This window comes from Anas acuta, chromosome Z (genome assembly GCF_963932015.1).
Source record: "Anas acuta chromosome Z, bAnaAcu1.1, whole genome shotgun sequence".
NCBI classification, from domain to species: Eukaryota; Metazoa; Chordata; class Aves; order Anseriformes; family Anatidae; genus Anas; species Anas acuta.
This window is the reverse complement of record NC_089017.1, coordinates 39,921,676-39,944,778: the sequence shown is the minus strand read 5'-3', so window position 1 is coordinate 39,944,778 and position 23,103 is coordinate 39,921,676. Positions and strand designations below refer to the sequence as shown.

Here is a 23,103-nt window from a genome sequence, read left to right as displayed (position 1 = left end):
AAAATTATTTTATTTAACCTTCAGACTCTTAAAAGTAGTTGCAAATTGTCATTTCTTACTGAAGCAAGACTTGTTAAAGTCAGCTACCAAGAGCACCTGCACTGTCTGAAGATCACTTCTGTTCAGAGGTATTTTTTTTTTTTCTTTCTTCCAGATGGCAGCCAAAGAGCACGGGCTTCAATCTCCTACTCTGACTTGTGAAAATAATAGCTCAAACCCAAACCAATGTGTGCTTTCCTTTATTTGCCCATCTCTCAGTAACTACAACTTCTAACTGTGTAAAATACACATCACCCAGAGAAACACAGCAAGCAGCTTTCAAATGTCTACAGTGAAATAGAGTCCCAGCTGCAAACCATGTTCAACAGTTTACATTTGATCAAGCTGTCATGGAGAACTTGATATCATCTCTATATACACATTTTCAAGCACTGTACCCTTGAACTTCATTTGAAGTAGAGTAGAGTAGTAGTAGGCTTGTAGTAGGGTACTGCAAGCCTTCACATCATTTTCACACATGGAAGCAGACACTGGACCCTAGGACAGAATCCCAATCTACTGTTATCTCCAGAACCCATTTCCATTAACAGAGGAGTGCAATCATTCCACACCAAAAAAAAAGAACCCAAAACAGAACAGTTTTTCGTGTAGACTCAGACTTCTTTTCCACACCAGAGCAGAACTGGCCTCTTCACAGGCTACACCAAAGCTATGCTGATAATACCATTCATGATAGCTCCTTCACGCTAAAGCAGGAAAATCCTCAGGATCATCAGGATTTGGAGCAACAATTTGCACCTATAAAGTGAAAAAAGAAGTTTTAAAAAAATGAATCCATTGCAAAACACATGGCAGCAATATACAGACATGTATTTTACCCTGACAAATACTCATTCTTTTATTCAAATTAAGTACTTTATGTAATAGAGATGGATATAAATGACAATCTTATCTCAGAGATTATGACTATTGTAAGCCACACCATGAACCTCTTCAGAATGCTGATTTGCTGGCTGAGCAGGACCAGAAGGTCAAGGGTTCTGAAGTATTTTGATGGGATGGAAAAAAAATGTAAAACAATCTCATCTGTAACATTTTTTCAGAAGCAGCATTGTGTTTTTTTTTTTTTTTTTTTTTAAACATTCTCAGGCTACTACATATCTGATTGTAGTTTTAAACTCTATGCTCTGATATAAAGAGACTATTTCATTTTTATGAAGCAAACATCAAATTATTTCCATATCATTCTGTAAGTTCCCAACCTTAATTATTTTATTCATGATAAGCAGAACTAAACAGATCTTTGGGGATTATAAAGAATAAAAGTGTAATTTTTAGGTGGTCAAATATATTGTTTTGTTTGTTTGTTTTAAAAAGGAAAAAGGGAGTAGAAGGTTTTTTTTAATGGTTATAAAAAATACTTCCACCACTCCATGTCTTCATCTGCAGGATCCCAGATGTAGTGATCTCACGCTGAGTAATCAAACTACTATTAACATACAGTACTGAAATCTCTTAAAAGGGATATAAACCTTCAGCCATTTCAATTACTTCCCAGTTTTGGTATAAACTCACTGCAGAAACAAATCTTCATTGCGTCCTGTCTTCTAGATAACATTACAGCAACTAGTAATCCAGCCTTTGGAAATTTATGTGTTGGAGTTCCTGAGCCTGAACTGGTATTTAATTTTAAGCAACTTGATATGGGTCAGGTACTGAAAATAACAACACAGGCCAACATACTGTGAGGTAGGCAATAGAAACAAGTCTGTCACTATGGAAATCAGTAATCCCCCCCCCCCAGAAACACAGGGGGAAGACAGCCACTACCAAAAAGAATTCCAAGAAAACAAAACAAAAAACACAAACTTTACCATTACTTCTGGTCGAGGTCCCATCTCTTCAACTCGTCTACCACGACCACCTCGTGCTCCTCTTGATCCACGGCCAGGGCGAGGAAGACTCCCAAAGTTAATATCCAGCTGAGATGTTATGTCATTCACCGCTCTTCGAAAGACATGAGAATCATCTTCAAAGTCTTCCTTTTGCAGCTAAAAAGAACATCTGGTTAAGGCCTGTAATTTCCTTACACACCCTTCTTCCCTCCCTGATACACACACGCACACTTGTATTACAAACTAAGCAGCAGATAAATCAAGAAGATGTCCAGAATAGAAGACAGGCCTTAACTTGCAGAGGGTTTGAAAAGAAGTGAGACAACTGCCGCTTCCCAGATGCCAGGAATAGTTCTTTGCTGGCTCACAGAGTCCTTGCAAAACAAATCGTATGTACCAGCTCCGTAACACCAAAGAAGTTTTCAGAAATATGATCTACAAGGTTTTCCTAAGGAACCAGAGAGTCAGGCCTAGACTACTTACTCCTACAATTACCTTCAGGTAATGAAAAGATCATAAGCAACTACAGCATTTGCCTACCAAATGAGCTGTTAGTAGCTATTTAAACTAAATAGCTGTTTAAACTCTGTGAATTCCTTGTAGCTAGTGGATTTAAGGTTGTTTCCCACTGTAATTTTAATGTGTGTTACAGTTAACATACCTGTAAACTCATCCCATACTGTGATGGGTCACTTATTCTATTCAATGTCTAATAGAGGGATTTGACTTGTTCTTGTCATGTAGTTTCTGTACCTCTTCTATGTTCATTTTAATAAGGTCCCTTGATAATGCCAGCCAAGAAAGTTTAGGAGCAAAAAGAACAGCAACTTGCATGCACTCTTCATACACTGTCATACTCTTCAGAGCTTGTAGTAGTTATTCTCCCCAGCACATTCCCACACCCTGGAGAAGGACGGGGCAATGGCATCTGTGACCACCAAAAGCCATGCTAAAAAAGGATGCAGCAACTTCTGTATTAGTGTTGGTCTATGTAAGTGCTTGGTGACCTAAAGTAATTAAGACTTCTCAAAAAGCTGTAAGCTTTGATGTTAGTATTATAACTAGGCAAAGGATAAATGTGTATCAATACATGCATACAGACGTTATTCAAGGATAAGAATTTCATCATGCTAGGCTACAAGGATATGCACATACTTCTGTGATCCCAAAACCTGAAATCTAAGTAAGCAGGAATCTCTGAATCTCCCTGCTTGCCTATCATACCAATAAATTAGAAGTCGTCTCTGAAATATGAATCCCAATAATACCGTGGAATAAAAAAATTCAGAAAAGCATGGGGAAAAGCACATTATTATGAAACAAGCTCTCCAGAGTTACTTCTAAGAAGCTTCTAAGAAGCAGGACCCTAAAACTGGAAAAAAAAAAAAAAATGAATCATATATTCCAAGTGCACAGTGAAAGCTGGGATCCAGCGCAGATGAAAATAGGAGACTTAGCATCCAGACTAAGAGATGCTAAAAACAGAATGCAATATATACGTGCAAATACATATTGGTAATTATGCTAAATATAACTCAAAATTAGTATAAGACGTGTTTAGTAAACCAAGTTTCTCTAGTAGCACTACCACAGATGTACATAGGTGGCAGCAACAAGGACACAGGTTTTATATTGCTAAGACTAAGTAAACTCTAAGGTAGAGCTACTTGTTATATTACATATTTGCATACAAAATGTGGGTGATGCTCTGAGAGAAGAAAAAAGAATAGACAGTAAGTGTAAAGCAAGTTTTGAGGCATGTATTGTGATTACAGTAACAAAGTTGGATAGTGATTTGTGTTGAGGTTATACTAAAACTAGTAGAAAGAATAGAGACAGTTTCCTAACCCTGAGCATAAAGCAGAGTTTACAGAATTCCTCAGGCAATGCATGCTTACATCATCGCTATATTTTGACTTGTGAATCACCACTGCTTTGGAAGGAACAGTGGATTCTGGCTTCCGGATGTTGAATTCAGGCTTTGGTCGATTCTGTTGCTGAAGATTTTTCCACTCATCTAACGTCATTTCTTGAACTACTTCTTCAATTGGCTCCCCTTCAGCAACTCTAAAGGTTTATAGTCGTAAAGTAAAAACCATTAGCTTGCAACATGCCAGGATGAACAAGAACACTAATCTCTAAAGTAAGGATAGTAAACAAAACATCTGGAATGTTTCTCCCCAAATTACTATCCTCAATTTCACTTATAACCCGCAGTAGCTTGAGGTACAAGTTTTATGTCAATATAAATTAGAAAACACACCTCTTTGCTTGAAATTAGCATTTATTCATAAAACCTATCTCTAACCTACTACAGTAGGTTCTGGAGTTTATCCATCCTTATCGTAAGTTCAAGCACTTCAAATTCTAGACAAAACCAGGCTGTCTTTTGATCTGGCATATTCTCAATTCTACTGTTTCATCAGAGGATCTACTCCTAGAAAATACAGCCACAGTATAAAAAAATAAAAAAGTATACTAAGCAGTTCACAATACCCCAGTTGCACAGTTTTATTGACTTACATTGCAAGATGACAATGAGATGGATTTGTGTTTCAGTGCGGCTTTCAGCCATCTAAAAAGACCTGATGACACCATGGGATCTTCTAAGTAATTATTAGCATTTTCTTTGTGAATTTTACACAACGCTTCTGATACTTGTTTGACTTCTTTTGTCAGAGGTAGTAGCTCACAAGGAGTCATTATTTATCACCTGCCCGAAACTGACAGATTAATCCTAGTCCACTCTGAATTTGCCATACAAAATGCAATAATGCTGATACGTTCAAGGAAAACATATGGAGTATGTCACAACATAAGGAGTATGCTTTGCATATTTTTGAACTGTAAAGACAGAAGTCCAACGCTGTACATCTGTACTCATAAGACAAGATATGTAAGACTAAAAATCCTTCTCCACACATCACTGCTTGACTACTTCTCTGCCATTTTCCTAATGCTGGCAAAAATTTTCTTGCCCAGAACCAGCTGCTATTATGTTATACTCCACGTGTAACTTTTAAGGATAGTAGCAGGCAATTATTCCCCTCCTTAACATAATCAGACGCAGGAAGCACAACTCACATCACTCTAATTGTTGCAATAACCAAATACTATGAGCTATAGGAAAATCTGCACTGTTGACTCCCAGATACTTGAAAAAGTGCTTCTTCCACTGCTTCTTCCTCCTCCCACCCAGAACTATTACACATTACAATAGCAGTTGAAGTTGGTTAAGTTTTTGCCTAACACGAAGTTAGTTAAGTATATTCCCTAACACTTATTTTTCCACAAAACCTTTTAATTAGGCTCCTTCTTGTGTGAGAGATACAGATTTGTGCGTCTTCATTGGATCACAGTTCCAAGATGTCTTCTATCAAATGCTGATTATCAAGAGCGGATTTTTCTAATATAAATATACAGTTGATTAGATGCAAGCTGGAAATTTGCTTTATCATGGAAGATGCAGAATCAAGTGAACTGCACATTTCATCTCTGAAGTTGTACAAGCACCTCAGAAGAACACACACTTGAGAGTTTTCTGTACATTTAGAATTAGCAAACAGAAGAACAGCTGTGTGCCCTCTCCCTATGTGACCTTGCAGCATGCCATTTTATTACTTACCAGTCAACTTTATATTCTATTTTACTGAAGAACACAGGATATGACAGGTAGAAGCATATGAAACACTGAACTGCAGAGTAACAGTCTTAATTTTGGTTCTAGGAAGGACAGTTTAAAATGCACTTCATAAAGCCAGTAAATAAAAATGTACAAGTCTACATGTCTACATGCCTTCATTCTCTGTTACTTATAAAATTCCAGCTATATAAACATGAATTTAAAGGTAAAAAGACTGGTAAGCAGTTTGTAATTCTATACTGATTAAAATGATCTGACACTATAATTAGAAGAATTGATAAGGAAAAAATTAACACATTTACTGACTTAAATGAAAAGGATACTGGTGAAAGATGCAGCTACTTCTGGAAAAAAGGCCAACAAATACTTTTTCATGTGTAAGAACATTGCATGAAGAACCGATGACACCCTGAATGTTTAAATTTTCTGTCCTTAACAGTAAGAAACCAGCCATTTTTTGGCCAATTTTCTGAAACTTCAATTCTGGGGACAAGCATTAGAAAAGCAAGACTACTTACAAGCACTCAAGGAAGAAGAAAAGAGGAAAAAAGCTAATAAAAGGGCTTCTATTACAACATTTAATTTCTTCTCAAAATGCTATGTCAAGACAGAATTGGTAAAATGCATATCTGAACTTTAGAAAGCCTTTTGTTCTTCTCTCCCCTTTTCACCAAGTAAGGGAGGCACCTTTCAGTCCTTGATGAAACCTGTAGAAAGACAAAAACAGCTGCAGCAAGTACTTGAGATGTAGCTATCTATCTTCCTAACTACAACAGAAAAGCATGCCACCTTCAAGGCCAGCTTTGTGCTGCTACCTGTACTGCAAGAAGTAATACACACTTTCTGCAGCAAAAAGTTCAGAAAGAAAATGGCAAATAATGAATCTATACAAGAATACTGAAGGGCTGACCAAGTGTTACAAGATCCTACATAGAGAAAGTAAGTGGCCCAAAAATAAAAAGCACCATCACCAGGATCTACAAAAGACAAGTAAAAACACTCTCAGGCAAAAAATGTCAGCTACCCAAACACAGAAAGAAACACTGGCAAAACAGAAGCTCTGAAATAGGGAACATCTCCTACCCAACCCACACAGACTTTCTGCAAGTAACCTAGTCAAACCGAACTTTAAATCAACACTATCTAGTATTATCAACAACTATCATCAACACTACATAGCATTATGCTGCCGAGGATAGGACAAAGACATGTATCAACCTTTTTGTTTGGAGCAGATGTCACTGCTGGTGGGGTAGAACAAGAAAGGTCTCAACTGATGAAAGTTTCCATGTGGGAAATTCTGGAGTCCAGAAGAGAACGGCAAGACAGATATGAAGTCAAAAACACACAATATACAGGAAAGTCTTTAAGAAGAGCTGAGGAAGAAACAAATATATAATGCTAAGAAGGAACAAAACAGTGCATGCTGACAATGATAAAGGCAAGACAATTGGGAGAAAAAACCAAAACCCCTAACTAGTACTTTCTACTTCCAAAGCATTAGAAAGTCTATCAGAGACACTGAAATCCATCATTAGAGGACATCAAAATCAACCACACAGGTATAAGAAGTGGTACAGGTACGATCAACCATGCTTTCAGTCAGCAAGACCCCTTTCAGACTTAGAGTCCCATGATTGTAATACAAGGACACCTCACTATGCAGCAACCTGAATTCCCCAAAAGGTGATCACAAGTGTAACTTTGACGAAAACACATCTACCAAAAACAACCACTTGCTTGTTCCAAAGATATAGTGGAGGAGTTACATCACAAAGTTCTGGTTTCTCAACTTTTAAACCATGGTTTGATCTTTACTTCCAGGTTATTAGTGCTACAGATTTGGTTTAGGATGCTGACACTCCCAGGGGGAAGTAACCTCGCTATTACCGAGGCAGAGCAAAAGGAACATGCATGTAACTTTTTGGAGAGAGACTCAACTGAAGCAGATTATTTTGGTCACTCAGACTGCATGGACGTGCACTCTATGCATTACTTGCCACCTTCTTACCTTATTTATTTTTCATAACCGATCACTGTATTTTCATTAATTCCGTGGAAAAGCTCCTTGACACGCCAATGATCAAGCTGGCAAGCACTGCTAACTATCTAAGTACGGTCTCTAGACATGAACAAACTGAATTCCCAGTGCATGTATATATCGAAATATCAGACCAGAAGGTTTTGGTTATGATTCTTACTGCTTCAGTGTTTTCAATGGATTACTATAACCCTCTACCTATACTTTGTTTACTGTGCATACCTTTCCTACAGGAACTGCTCTAAACGAACACAATAATATGCAGAAGAAACGACTGAAAAGAATGGATTTCAGTTCATCTCTTTGGCTAATTATTTTCATGTCCTTAAAAATATTGAGCTTTTTTGGATCAATTTTTCAGCTGCATAAAGCAAATTCTTATTTGGCTTTTATCAAGAAATCAATAGCACAAATCTTTCCCACTGAACATCATTTGCAGGGACATTACTACCAGATATAACAAAATCTAAAATTACATAAGGTAAGACCAATCTACAACCGCACAAGTTAACTATAAAAGAAAAGTGCAGAACCAAATACTTAAGGATTTGAACTGGTATACGCCTAGCTTTATGTCACTATTAAGAAACAAGAGAAGTGAGTATGTCAGCAAACTTGATGACAAATTTGGAAAAATTCCTATTAAATGACCAGATGGGTACACATATATCTACTAAAAAGGAAGGAGGTCCTATGTCAAGAAATAGAATAAAACATCACAGAATAATTATCAACTCCACAAATATTTGATAGGGATTAATTAGATTATGTGTTGTACTGAATAAAAACAGTTTATTCAAGTCATCAATCAAGCGAAGTTGGTTCTATTGTTTGAACTCTGAAGATGAGTTCAACAGAAAGCAGTTGTGAGGACAGCTTATGCAACTGTACAACTTATATATTTTGTACTTACTAGTTGCAGAAAAAAATAGCATGCAATATAGGATACTATAAACAACAGACACTGATGATGTTGAAGCGTCAGTGAAATTTGTCAAGGATATAGCAAGAAGGAACTTAATGTATGAGTATTAAAGAAATTGACACAGTCCTGAAGGCAAAGACCTCGTAGGTTACAGAACTCTGCAGAAGTCTTTCCGGAGATGCACTGAGGTTGATGAAGTAACACACCAGAAAGCTATATAGTATCTCCATACAAACAAATTATTCCCAATTGACAGGACTACTACTACTTTTTAACATGCTAACAGTCACGTTAGGAAAGAATGAGATAAAACACAAAACCAAATATTTCAACTGTCTCAACACAAGCACACAACTGCAGTTAAGCAGAAGAAAAGAAATTGATTCCTCGGAGTTGTTGCATTTAAAGTCAAAATGAGAAAAAACCCTAGCTGTAGCTTGAACAAACATACGTGCCTAGCCCCACAGTGTCGAGGCTGCAGTGAAAGCATAAACTAGCCTTGTCAGAATCTTTTGCTGGTTTATGTTACCTGCCAGAACACAGCAACTCTGGAGAGCAGGGACAACCTAAGCAGACAAGACCTTAAAGTGCATTTTGAAGCATATCATGCCTGAGAAAACATATCCCAACAACTTTTGTTTTTAAATAATTGAAAAACAAAAATACTTTTGCCTCATTTAGCAGTATCCCATCCATCCATCCCTAATTACATCACTACCATTCACACAATATTTTCTCAGATCTTGAAAGATGTGGAGCCACATAAATGCACCCAAAGGTAACTGCAATGAGCTACATATAATTCATATTTTGCATACAGATTTGAGAGTAGTATTCAGGATAGTATTTACTGAAAAGACTACACGATGCAGACTTCTGTACTTTTAGTTTACTTGCATCTTATGGAATTCAGTGGGCTATTCCTAAACTAAACTTTTGAAAACATGAGAAGGCAACTGGCAGATTCTGTCAGAAACCTTTGTCAACATGTATACTTCTTGCCTTATGTTCTACAAGGAACTGATGTTAGGACACATCTAGGAAGAGCCTGATATTCTGGCCATGTTTCCACCTACCATGAAGTAGAAACTGGTACAAGTAAAGATACCACTAACTGATAAAGAGTGTTTAATAACTGTTCTCATATTTAGCTATTTTTTTCAAATATGCATTGTATTTATCTAATTTAACTACCCATCTGATTTAAGTTCACACAGAAAAATCTTTCTGGAAATCCAATCATCATCATTCAGTTTCTGGCAAATTCAGCTGTATAATAAAAGGTAGTTTTAAATTAAAGGAATCAAAGCACTATCAACTCAGATTCTTCCAGGATTATACAAACTGAACAGGTTTTGTAGTGTACTCAGCTTTACAACTTAGATAAGAAATGAACCAATGTAACTAGTAAGCTACATAATTAGGCAAAAAAAAAAGGCTTTATAGCAACAGAAGAGGGCACTGACATTTCATTGCCTTCCAGTATTTAAAAGATATTCACAACATGATATCTGCTTATTCTTTGAACTCTTGGTTGAACAAAATTGTCTAATTAGTTTTTCTTAAGCCAAAGTGTTTATTTGACCTGCAGTAAATTCTCCTCCGGACACTGATCAGAATGAAAGCCAGAAGACCAAGGCAGATTTCTCTCTCAGTTCCCCAGCTTTTAAGGCTCACTGCAAGACCATTTCCAGTTAGCCTTCTAGGTTCTACGGAGGCCCTTCATGAATAGATGGCATTTGCATGGTATTAGTGATTGATGAATAACTGATTTAGAGAATTTTATCTTAGTGTACTTCAGCTGTGTTTGTTTAATTGCATAAGTACCTTGAATACCTTTTTCCTTGCAGAGTACTTCAATAAAACAGGGTATTTTTTTTTTTTTTTTTTTTTTTTTTTTTTTTTACCAATTACCCAAGTTAAAAGGGTAACAGACAATAGGCAGCCCCTCCTTAAATAATCTCCAAACGTTAGGAATGTAAGCATCACTGGTCACTCAAAATTGCAGCTATATAAATCAAGCTTTAGTCTGACTAAGGGACTCATTTTCTTGAGCCACAAATAGAGAAAAAGCTTTGCTACTGCAATTATTTAAAAACAGAAAAACTTCGCAGTTCAGATTTCCAGTGTGCCTCCCAATAAAAGTCAAGAATATCAGTAACAGTCAATTATTTTTTTTTGCATTTAGAAAAAATATATATATATTTTAGCCAGACTATACTTTTTTAGAGGCTCTCCTTCAGTAGTCCCTTGCTGCTGAGCTGTTTCTGCAGTCTCTTCCACAGGAGCAGTCTGTTCCACCTCACTAAAACAGTAAACAGAAAAACACAAGGTCTTCATGAGGCACATTAGCAACGAACTCACGTATCAAAGCATCACATTTCCCAGATAAAATTCCTTGGGAAGGGACAAAACAGAAGAAAAGCTCTGGGATCATAAGAAAAAGTTGATCTACTAAGCAACTATGTGAACTAACAAAATGAGAAGGGATGGGGAAATCTAATTTCTATGTACTTACAAACAAAAAAAAAAAAAAGTGAAAAGCATGCATGAAGACAAAATAACTCAGTCATGAACACCAGTACTTGATTATAGTACATCTCTGATACTTATGCTTGCATTTCTTATTTTCAATTAAAACAGTAAAATTCACACTTCATCTTTGAAGTCCACATTTTCTGTAACCCATTAGCCACATTAGTACGCTTTCAAACAAGAGCAGTAGCATGCTTATTTTCATTCCATTGATATGCATACATTTTTTAAATTAAAACTTTGAAGTTTCAATGCTTCATTAAGAACAATTAAAGCATAGAGATGCTTTTAGAATCGTTTAGACAATGCCAATTTAATGTGAACTCTACCACATGCACCACATCACAAGAAAGCAGTTATCTCACATCTGTATCACAAATTGTGATGCTACTGAACTAAAAAAATAGTAATAGCTAGGAAGAAAAAACAAGAGAACTTAACTTCTTTGAAATTTATAGAGTTCACACCACCTTCACTGACATATTTAGAAACTAGGTTTGTGCTTTTTTTTTAATTTTTTTTTTGAATCAACTAGGTTTGTGCTATTAGATCAAAACCATGTTTAAATAATCAATTACATGTTTTGAAAAGCTGGACTACCTAATCAATCTTTTGCTTTTAGTTTGCAACATTATAGAAAAGATAGAAGTCAGTACAGTCTCTTAGAGCTCAGAATATCAAGCCCCAAAACGTGGACCCAAAGGGATTTTTTTTCAACCTCTTAGACAGATACCTCAAAAAACCTTGTGTACATTAACATCATCATGATTGGAGCTATAAATACAAAACTATTTTTAAAACAGTTTTGTGAATGAATGTGCATGTGGCTACGGATGTTTGCTCTAAGCTCAAAGTTTTGCCTTTTCTGTCTTTCAGCAGCCTTCAGCTGAAATCTTCTGTAAGCATATGAGAATAAAGGGTACTGGAAAGAGTAACATACTGCTAGGTGCACAAAAAAGTTGACTTTTCCAGCAAGCTTTGTGTTATCTGGAAATAAACCAATGAAAGAAATACAGAATTGAACTTCCCAACTTTTTTCATCTAATTGACCATTAGTGAAACATCACATTTTGTCACTGATCCTTATGTGCTTTAAGATGTATTTCAGTGGTACAGTCAGCTAAATGTCTCTTGAGCCACACTGAATTGTACTGCAGCTTTGCTATTGAGACAAAATACATCAAATTTGAGAAAGGACCAAACTTCAAGCCCACTGACAAGTTCCACCTGTTAGTGATTATTTTGTAGCAATGTCAAAAAGTACTGGAGTCCCACTTACTTGAATATAAGAAAAAGTCATAACTTATTTCAGAAAAGACAACATAGCCCCAGTCTAAAATATTTTGACAGGCTTTTATTCAAGAGACATCACCGTGCCTTTGCTACAAACTAAACTCTTCAGGATAAACAAGATGAGTCCAGAAAGCTATAAAATTATGCTTAATCTATAATTAATAGAAAGTATGACTTAAACCTCAAAATACCCAAACTTCAATGAACTGAAAATGATGATCTATGGTGGGCACCAAAAAATGATGGTCTATGGTGGCACGAGAAAATGTTGTACCTCATATCATCTCTAGCTGTTCCCCAGTTGCGAGCTCCGCTTCCACCCTTTTTGTCAACTGCTCTCACTCCTCTAGAGAGAGAAACAGTGTTCTTTAAGAGCTTTTTTACATTACAGACTTGAACTGAAACTAGTACTCACTTATTGGCAAGCAGCTTGGGTATAGAACGCACGAACAGAATATGCAAGAGATTCTACTTCAGTTTCAACTCTATCGTTCACTGGTGCATGAAGAACAAGTACACTGAACACTTACGTTTTATCATTGCCACTTTGTCTTTCAAATTCCCGCTTTCCTCTTTGGTCAAATCCATCAAAACTTCTGCTTATTCCACTACCTCTTCCTCTGCCTCGCATTCCACCTCTTCCTCTTCCACGACCTCTTGGTCTTTCATAGTCTACTCTTTCACCTGATCTAGAGAGAAGATTTCCAGTCAGATTTTTGTTTCTATGGAACCATTAACAACAAGAAAAACATCTGCATGACTTCGTTTGTGCAGTTATAGGAGACATCTGTGTAAGAGAGCTACTGTACAATTTTTGAAGACTACATATTTACTCAGCACAGTTGTATTAGTTTTGTCATTAAACTGAACACAGCAGGAATTATTGCAGACAACAGAAACAGAAGGTTCAAGTGTTTATAGTTTAACAGTGGAAATATTCGGGAAGTTTAATAAAACACTATAGAACTGTCATGTGTTCAGTGACCTTATTGGGCCATAACTCCACAATACAAATTCATAGTTACATGTAACTGCTAACATGTTTTCTGAAATTTTTTAATACCAACTACTGTGATGGAAAATAAGAAGAGAGTTACACTCTCAAGTGTTAAGAGTTTAGGTGAAAGTATTCTAGTACAAAGTATACAATTATACTAGAATATTACATTTTGTACTAGAATATTGCATTATAGTATAAAGACAACAAGTTTGACATGCGTTCACTGTCCAAGTAGCAAACAGTGTAACAAAGGTACAGTTTCAGTTTGAACTGTAAAATTAATTCTGCTTTGGATCTGCACCAGATGTTCTACAACAGTTGGTATGCAAGTTCAGAAACTGGATATTTACCTTACAGGCTAAAGGTAAAGTTTTCAGATCTTAACGTGTTTTAGTTTTGCCTTCTATTTTACCACTTAACAACAAAGCTCCAAATCAATCTGCATGGAAGCTGAAATGACAGCTCTGACAGACATGAACTAATAGGTACCCAATACCAAACTGATACGCTAATAACGCAACTATGCCTTTGAGTCACCTCTGGCTATCACATCTGTTTAAGAAGGTTAATTCTTTCCCCTCCTTTTCCATCCCTGTGGAGATCTTCTACAAGGCACCTAACGTCTCTCTATACGATACATACCTTTCAGCTGTGAATTCTGTTTGCCTTTCTGTTTCATAGGAACGGTATTCCCTGAAAGAAGGTCTCGATTCAGTTTTGTCTTGTTTCTCTGCTCTTCTGTTGTCATTCCATCCTTGCTCTTCTCCTTGTTTAGGGGCTCGCTTCTGGCCTATACAGAAACACACACATTTTTACTGAGTTTAATAATAATCAAATTGTATTTACCAGCTACTGTCTGAAGGGAATTGACTACACAATAGTCTTCTGCTTTACCACCTCCACTCCCAAGTCCCCCAAAATATTAAAATCACTTACAGTTAATGTTGTCAGACCCTTTCTTTAGAGACATTTACTTACTTTCCCGTCCATATTGATGAATCTGTCTCATGCAAAAATGCTACTCTTGTTGACTCAGCTCAGACATTAAAAAAAAACAAAAAAAAACAATACACAACAAGGTAGAAAAATCTCATCTTGCTCACCTTAAATTATAAAAATTGAGAATAAAACTTTCTCTTATGTTTCCTCAAAGACCTTAATGGTGTACTACAAAACAGGATAGAGAAATTTCACCAGAAGACATGAATTGCAAGGCTGTGGTAGAAGAAGAGATGAACACAGGGCAAAGAGGATCATTTGAGACAGGTGTTAGCTGTTTACCATCAGACACCAAATTTCCTTATAGATAAGCTCAATTAAGAGTCTGCAGCTCTGTTTTATGCTCTCAATTATGGTATCCAACAAAATAAGGGTCACCTCCTTACATTGCTGCTCTATGGGGGAAAGAATAATTTACCAACATTACAAGACACTTAGTTTAAATAGCAGAAACGCAAGCACTAAATACAAAGGCTCCAACTAATTCTAGAATTCCAACATATTACAAGACAAAATGTATTTAAGCTTTCTCAGTTTTTGTTTTACATTGTTGATGTTGAGGAGGAGTAGGTAGGGCAAGGTGATTGCAGAGGAACTGAGTGCTACAAAAAGCAATAAGCTGAGGTTATGCATTCAACCCAAGTGCACCTAGCTTAAGACTAGAGTTCAATATGTACTTCCTTCTCTGTTTTCCCAAATTCTCTGCTCTATTTAGGACGAAGTTCTCCAAAAGCAAACCTTTTGCCTCCTAGACCCTATACTTAAACTGTGCAATGCTGAACAAGTTACTGAAGTAAGGTTCTCACGGACAAGTTACAGCCCTGGCTACTGTGCCTCGGTCGTTAGCACATAAGAAGAAAACTTATTCTATGTCAATATATTAATATACAAATGAATTCATAGTTCCATAGAAATGCCCGTATAAAAAGATCTCTCTTCAAAGCTTGGCTGTCAGGCATGAAGTCAACAGCATCATCTTTAAAAAGAAAACTTCAAATAACTATCCACTCAGAAAAATGTAGAATGGTGACTGATAAAGCTTATTGTTAGGCAGTAAGGACAGTTGCATCTATACACTGAAGAAAGTTTAATTGGTGCTGCACAAGCAACCCTAGCTTTTTTTTTTTTTTCCTAAACTACGAACTGCTTGACATAATATGTTCTTTTTTCTCAAGATTTGGATTTCCTTAGCCCTTATTGCAGCAAGCATATTTGCATCCCAAAAATGAAGACAATCTGTGGACGAAGGACAATTTTGAAATTAGTCTGAGTGCTTTTTATTAAAGCATCCTAATTTGAAAAGGATAAAGTTGAAGTTATAAGGAATACAGAATGACATTTACTGTTTGGAAAGGTGTCTGTTCTGTGCATATCCCAACTATACCAACAATTACACAAGTGTTAACTCTAAATTGGAATCTTGGTGAGAAAAACAAAAGACCATTTCTGATCATTTTTATTTATTTTGATCAAATCTGAACAGGCAACTGCAATACAAGAGTGCATGTTTATCCCTTTTTGAGCCTCTCACTAGCTATGAGAAGCATAATTATTCCATATAGAACAACTCAGCAAGAATGCAGAGACCACATCCCTACATATTTAGTATTAACTTCCAATTCACATACATATTTAGAGAACTCCTTAAAATGAGTAAAGCAATAGCAAAACAAGGATGTAAAAGCCATTTTAGAGCGATGATCTGTGGTTCTGTTACCCAGTACCCTTTAAAAGTACTTAAAAGTGCTTCAAAACAAGTCTTGTCAGATATGCAAGTGTATTACAGTGCATAACAAGTCACCAGCACTGACCATGTTAGACAAAGCAGACAGCTCTTGACTTCTTTGTACAGTTAATTCACTTCGATTCTAATAGATGGCTATAATTACTGCGAATGGATTTAAAATACTACAAAAATTTGTGACACTCGTAACCTGCATAAAAATACTTTAACTAGTTCGACAGACATGCAGCAATGGATTAAAACTGCACAGTTGCAGTGAACACACCTCTCTAATAAACAGCGTCATCCTCAGAGCAGAAACACGTGGCTTGCGAATCTGTCCAAATACCAGCACAAATTTCAGCTCAGCATATAAGGGCAAACCAAACCAGAGTCTGACAGCAGTGATAACATAAACCATCCTATCTTATCCCTGCTATGTATCTGTCACAATGCAGACTCACTTTTATTTAAGGATCGGAAGGACCACCAACCCTCTGGGGGACTGGGTTTGGGGGAAGGAAGAGTAAAACAAAGGCAATCCTGTGTAGTGTTGCCATAATAGCTTTCACTTACAAAGAACTGGGCCGTGCTTTGAATGCTCATTAATTACTTCTCCTGGTACACTCCAGTGTTGCCAGCTTGTTAGCATATACATATGTAAGTTCCCTTCAAAACCACAATAGGGTCTTATGGATCATTTACCTGAGGTCTTGCAAACACTGTGCTGAAAAATGAAGATTGCTCTTTTCTAGTTAATAAGTTTAGCCTCATTTAAGATGATTTTCTTGTTCGTACACTTAAATTTCTATTAAACTGAAGTAGATACCCACCACTCCTCACGTCACCATTACTTCCCTGCGAGGCTACTGCACCAGCCCGATCTGTCACCTCAGTTGCCTGTCACTTTATTTTCTAAATTGATAAAACAGAAGAAAAAAATTCTGATTAAACTGTTTCTAAACCAGGTTTTTTCAGTAAATACACCCAAACCATTATTAGAGGTAAAGACGTCTGTAAATAGTAACATTACCAGGTATAAGACCTAGGCATAGATAAAGAAGAAAAACACACCAAACAACAGTGGGGTTTATAAACTGCAGATTAAGCCAAATAATACAGATCTAACATATTAAACTATCTTTCACTTTGCCACCACAGCTATGAGTATTAGTTTTGCTTATGCAGCAGCATTTACATAGGAAGACTTTCTAGAAAGTGTATTTAATAAACACGTTTCGCAGAACCCTGAACTGGGAAAGCAGAAATTATGTTTTCAGGAACTGCAGCATCTCACTCCCTGCCACTGAACATCGGTGTTAACAGAAGGATTTAAAACAACTCAGAGAAATCTAGCTGCCGTTGCAGTGTTGTGTCTAGCTCCTATCCAAAGTTTCTCTATTCATACATGTATCATCTGCCCTCAAACAAGCAAAACTTTTGCCTGAGAAGAGATGGTTCTCTAGTTTATGAAGGGGCAGGCTCTTCACCGGCCTGTTGCTGATGCAGAACATTCTTACTCTTTTTCCCTTAAAAAATAAAGTAAGCGTTTGGGAGGCAGACCTCGTTTTCCATTTAGACACACACCTTGAATTTCCCAGCTTGCAACCAGATCCAGTCACTGCAGGCGACAGCAGAAATCCTGTCCTGGCCCTGGCACTTCGAGAAGCCAGGCAGCCAAGGGCGGCAGCTGCCACACAGCTCCCGGGCAGAGGGATGGAGGCTGCTGATGCTCAGCTCGCCTTGCATTGCCTTGCATTCAGGCCTAAAATCCGGACCCAAACGCTGCATCGCAGCACTTTATAAATTCTCATAAGGCTGAGACCAACTCATCCCACTAACACAGACGGTGCTCAAACCCACTGAAAAGATGGCATCCATGCTCTGTTTCTGCAAACGTGGCCCAGAGGTCCCAAACAGGAATTACCTATCTTTGGCCCCAGCAGGCACGCACTGGAACAGAACAGAGGGAAAGTGAGAGCTGCTTTCATTCAGGTAGAATAAACATTAGAGCAGCCACTGTAGTTACATGAAAGATTTATGCATCTTACAGCATGTAATTGATGGAAAAAGCAACGACAAAACGCTTTCTGTCTGACAGCCTACACTCAGTTTTCTGAATGAATCAAGGGCAGCAAGCATAAGTAACAAGCAACGAACGTTTTTGCCTTCTCTGTCTCTCACCTTCAGTTCCACATACATTGTATGCTTAGATACCTCTGCTCAGAGCGAAAAAAAAACACTTAGTTTTGGTCTTCCCAATACATAAATTATTCCGTAGGTTTGGCCATGGTTGTCGCTCCTGCTTTTTTTTAGTTTTCCTACCCCCGAGGTGAAGAAAAGAGCAGACACTTTAATAACTGGGAAAGTGAGATTCTTTCAAGAACACAGCAGTTATTTTTCTGGTTTTCTCGCTACTGGTATCTCAGTTATTCCTGACACTGTTTCTCTCAGGCTGCAGCTGGAAAGAAGCCTGCTGTTTTAATAGTATCAGACCTAGTGACCCTCTGCTCTTTCCTAAGCTACAATAGTTTGAATCAGAGAAATCATTCATGATGCAGCACAGCTAGCAATGCTGCCCTCCACCTCTAACCCATGTTCTCCCACGCATACTGCTCCGTGCTTAATGTAAGTGAGCTTCCTTTGTCATTTTGTAGTTCATTTAGAGTATGTATTGCTATTGCTCTGCAACTCTACCGTTTTAATTTAATGGGCTAAATAACCTTGTATCAGCAAACTTGAGCTATTTATCCCTCCCACAGTTCTTCCAGCAGACTTGCCACCCACCTACATACACACAAAATGAAGAAAAACTTTATTCAAAAAATTCTCTTTTGGAGGACTTTTGATTGCCTTGTAAGATGTTAGAACAAAGCTAACAACAGCAGTTACTAGTCCTAAATTTAAATTGCCCTTTCCACTTTTTTTTTTTCCCCCTAAGAGACACTTCTTCCCTCAGCTTTCAGATTAGCAACTCATTTTTGAACAAGAATGTCTGAGCCACAAGACACAATTTAGTGGCAGCTCAGAAAAGATGAAGTGACAAAAAACAAGAAGAATACTGCTCTGATTGGTCTGGAATGAGGGCGAGTGGAGAAGTTATGCTATAATTCAAGGATCTCTGCAATTAATTATGGCTCCATGCAGAGACACTACTTTATTACCATCCCAGTAAAACAGCACCTCACACAAATGGACAGCTGGTCTTCCTTTAAAATAAAGCTGCGTCATTGGAAATACTGAAAGACAGCTCCCACTCTCAGGGACTTATTTTCATATATCTCCGAGTAAAAGCAGAATTAGGAATGCATGAACAACCAAATTTCACTCCTTTGCATACATGTGTGCCCATGTGACTTTAATTCCAAAGCTTCAAGCATTTACTTTTGTGAATTAAAGCAGGACTAACTACATGATCTGCAGAATAACACTCCCAAAGCACAAAAACAGGCTTCAGCTATTGCATGCAACGCTGCAAAGAAAAATAAGCGGAGCTAAGACTCTATTCTGTGATACTTTCTTTTCTTGCGTGCCAGTACCCAATTACAGAATTGCCTACCACAGCTACCCTCTGGACAGTCCTTATGACTTTGTATCTGAAAGAATGATACTGGAATTAATTATTTAAAAATATGAGAGCTACTGCCAGCATAAGATAAAATTCCCCAGAAACATTCCATGACCTATTAGCTTAAATAAGTAGCTAAAAATTCAGACAAATACTAAGTATTCAGGAGCTACATCTAAATGTTACACGGGTCATCAAATGCATACGAAAGAAGAAAACCTTCTGGAGGTATCAGCAACAAAGGTTTAGAGATTTCAATTGAACAGAGCTTATTACTGCATGATCAACAGATTTAATTTGCCTGGACTGCTGAAGAATGCAAGCTCTGCAACAAGGCCTTTTGAATAAAGAGCTGGCAAATGCAGTTTGGCCACTGTGCTAAGAATGAACTGAGTTAACATTAAGTGGTGCAACTGCAGGAGCTGTAATACCTACAAAGAGCCCTTACCCAAAGCCTCAGCACTCTGTTGAAGAATAACAACAAAAAAACAATAATATTAGTTTAAGAAGCCACAACCACATCAGTATAGCCAAAAAAAATATAATAATAATAATAATAATAACGTAGGTTTTGATAGGCTATGAAATAGCAGTTTACTTTCTCTGTAACAAAATAAATAAATAAATAAAGACAGACTCCTTATAATTGTGTCAACTCGTAACAAACAGTTTGGATTCTAAAGATCACTCAATTATCAATCAGGCAAAGACCTCTTACAGGAGGTTGTTTCAAATTGAAAACATCTCCAGAAACTATGTTACAACTCCTCTGGAAAAGGCAGCCAAGAGCTAAGCAAAGCAAAAATGCTGATTTGCAGCAATACCGTGAGTAAACCTTCCACTCTAACATCAAAACCTAACACCAAAAACAGGCTCTCAGGCATATGTAAAACTTTCTATGTATTGCAAGTTTGAAGTCATACAGAAGGACGAGGCTTGCTTCAAGTCTTTCTTAAGATAAAGACTATTTTCAGATTTAAAATTTTCAAGAAATAACACAATAAAACAAGTTGTGAAGCTTAACAACACTTCTTGTAACCCAAACGAGCAATACACTCCAATAAATCGATAAAACTTGTACAGTGAAGACTTAATTTTGTAACTTCAGTCATAATATCAGAACCTGATTCAGCTGTTCACATGGGTCTACAAACTCCTTTATGGTATTTATTTCCTAACCAGTGGAATGAAATTAGAGGGAATTGTTCCCCAAACCTGATAGCTTAAAAATAAATAAATAAATAAGACTGGAAACATTTTTTACATCAATTTTAAGAGAAAAAAAAAAAAACAAAAAACAGAAGTTTAGTCATTAGTTCCATAATTCCGTCATTTTAGCCAGTATTGTGTGTGATTGCTTATTTGCCAAACAAGGGTGTATTCTTCTAGAAACGCAGCCATCATTAGAGGCTTTATGCAAAATTCAGCTGGTAAGAGCAACTTCCCGAGCAGTTACTCATTCTCACCCATTAAGCCAATAGTCCCAACAATCTTCTACAGTGTCCAGAAGTTTTCTGGCTGAATTCTGTATGCCAGATGCACATGTATTTGTAGGGCCCAGATAAAAAGCCTGTGGCAGAAGTGCAAAAGCAGGCCCAAGTCTCACCTCCCTCACTCGTTTTGCATGCTGAGCACTATGCATTTACAGTCCTTGCTCACAACAAGCCCAAGACATGCACATACGAGCATACAAAACCCAGGATACCCACTTGCTTTTACAAAGAAAGTTATGTTTTTTTTCCTGAGAGAAAAACTCTTAAGCTATTCAACTTTCCTAAAGCCTGCTATAAGCCAGCAGTCTTTTCCCATTTTAAATCAGCAGGAAAGTAAAACAAGGCACACGGCTGATGTCTCTACACGGGGAAAGTGGGCTCCCTAGCACCAAGGTAGCAGCAGATACTCGGGCAGCCCACCAGGTCACTGTGCATTGCCACTGCAGTACACGCAGAGCCTGCTGAAGACACCTTACGGGGAAGCAGGATGCTCTTCACCCACTTCACGGTCCTGGTAGACTACTGACAACTACCAGCACTTGTGCACAAACTTTTCCACCAAAATTTGATTTTGCCGTTCAGCGAACAGGGTCCTCCGCCTCCCGTTGATAACCACAGCAACGCACCCGTAAAGCGAAGCCTGGCAGTAACGTGAGCGCTGGTCCTTCGGGCAGGGTTCCCTGACAGCCGCACGCCCACGTCACCCCCGAGGAATCCCAGAAGACAACTTCTGGACAACTCTCTAAAGCGGCAGCCCGTGCCCTCGCCCCCTCCAGAGCCTCCCGCTGACGAGCAGGGACCCGGCACCGGGAGGCTCCCAGCCCCACGAGGGCGCGGAGCTGCGGCCGGGGCGGTGTCAGACGAGCCGGGAGGGGCAGCGGAGGGGCAGGCTGACGGCGCGACGACCCCAGCCCCCTGCCAGGCAGCCCGGCCTCCAGCACCCCCCGGGACGCGCCTCCCCCGCCCCGTACCGGGCTGCGGCGCGGCGCTGCCGAGGCCGCCCTGCTGCTTGCGCTCCTTCTGGGACTCCCTCCTGACGGCGCCCCCGCGGCCGCCAACGCCAACGCCGCCGCCGCCCCTCTTGGCCGCCGCCGCCGCCGCCTCCCCGCGCTGCTTGCGCTGCTGCCGGCGGCGCTCGGCCTCGCGGAGGATGTCGAAGGGGTCGGAGTCGTCGTCCAGCAGCTGGCAGAAGCGGTTGGCCACGGCGCAGCCGAAGCTCTCCTGCATCACGGCGCCCTTCATCGCCGCCACGCCACGACCGCCCAGCCCAGCCCCGCCGACGCCAGGCGCTGCGACGCTGCCGGCGCCGCCGCCGCCACCGCTCCGCTCCGCTCCGCGGGGTGGGCGGGGCCGCGCCTGGCCACGCCCCTCTCTCCCCCCCCCCCGCCCGGCCCCGCCAGCCAATCGCGTGGCGGGGCCGCCGGCGGCGCGCCGGCTCCGCCTATCGGCGCGGCCCGGCCCCGCCCGCCGGCGGCACGCGCGGGCGCGGCGGAACAATGGCACGAGCCGAGCGGCAGGGCGCGGCCACGCCCCCCCCGCCACGCCCCCTGCCGGCAGCGCCCGCAGCGCCGCAGCGCCAGCGGGCAGGGCGGAGACACGCACCCGGGCGGGGCCGGGGCGGGCCGGGGCGGGGCGGGGCGGGGCGGAAACCCCCCAGAAGCTGCGCTGTGTGGGAAACGCTATAAAATAAAGCACGATGAAATAAAGCGCTATAAAATAAAGCATTGCAAAATGAACCATTAGAAAATAAAGCATTATAAAATAAAACATTGGAAAATAAAGCATTATAAAATAAAACATTAGAACATGAAGCATTACAAAATGAACCGTTACAAAATAAGCCATTATAAAATGAACCATTACAAAATAAAGCATTATAAAATAAAACATCATAAAATAAACCGTGACAAAACGAGCCATTACAAAAACAAGCCATTACAAAATAAACCATTTCAAAACAAACCATTACAAAATCGCACAGCCCGAGG

The 23,103-nt window shown here is 39.1% G+C and overlaps 1 protein-coding gene across 2 annotated transcripts; it reads right to left on the bottom strand.

The window, feature by feature from the left end:
* Positions 1-223: 223 nt before the first annotated feature.
* Positions 224-22,457, bottom strand: HABP4 (hyaluronan binding protein 4). 2 transcript variants are annotated; one of them, XM_068667917.1, is made up of 8 exons: positions 22,087-22,457; positions 13,975-14,122; positions 12,863-13,021; positions 12,607-12,678; positions 10,726-10,809; positions 3,794-3,962; positions 1,875-2,051; positions 224-798 (listed from the first exon to the last, which is right to left on the bottom strand). In XM_068667917.1, exons 1-8 carry the CDS (start codon positions 22,355-22,357, stop codon positions 742-744), a joined length of 1,137 nt encoding a protein of 378 aa, XP_068524018.1. In that variant the 5' UTR covers positions 22,358-22,457; the 3' UTR covers positions 224-741. The 2 variants fall into 2 exon arrangements, with proteins under 2 accessions (XP_068524018.1, XP_068524019.1); XM_068667918.1 differs by lacking the exon at positions 12,607-12,678.
* Between the last annotated feature and the right edge of the window lie 646 nt (positions 22,458-23,103).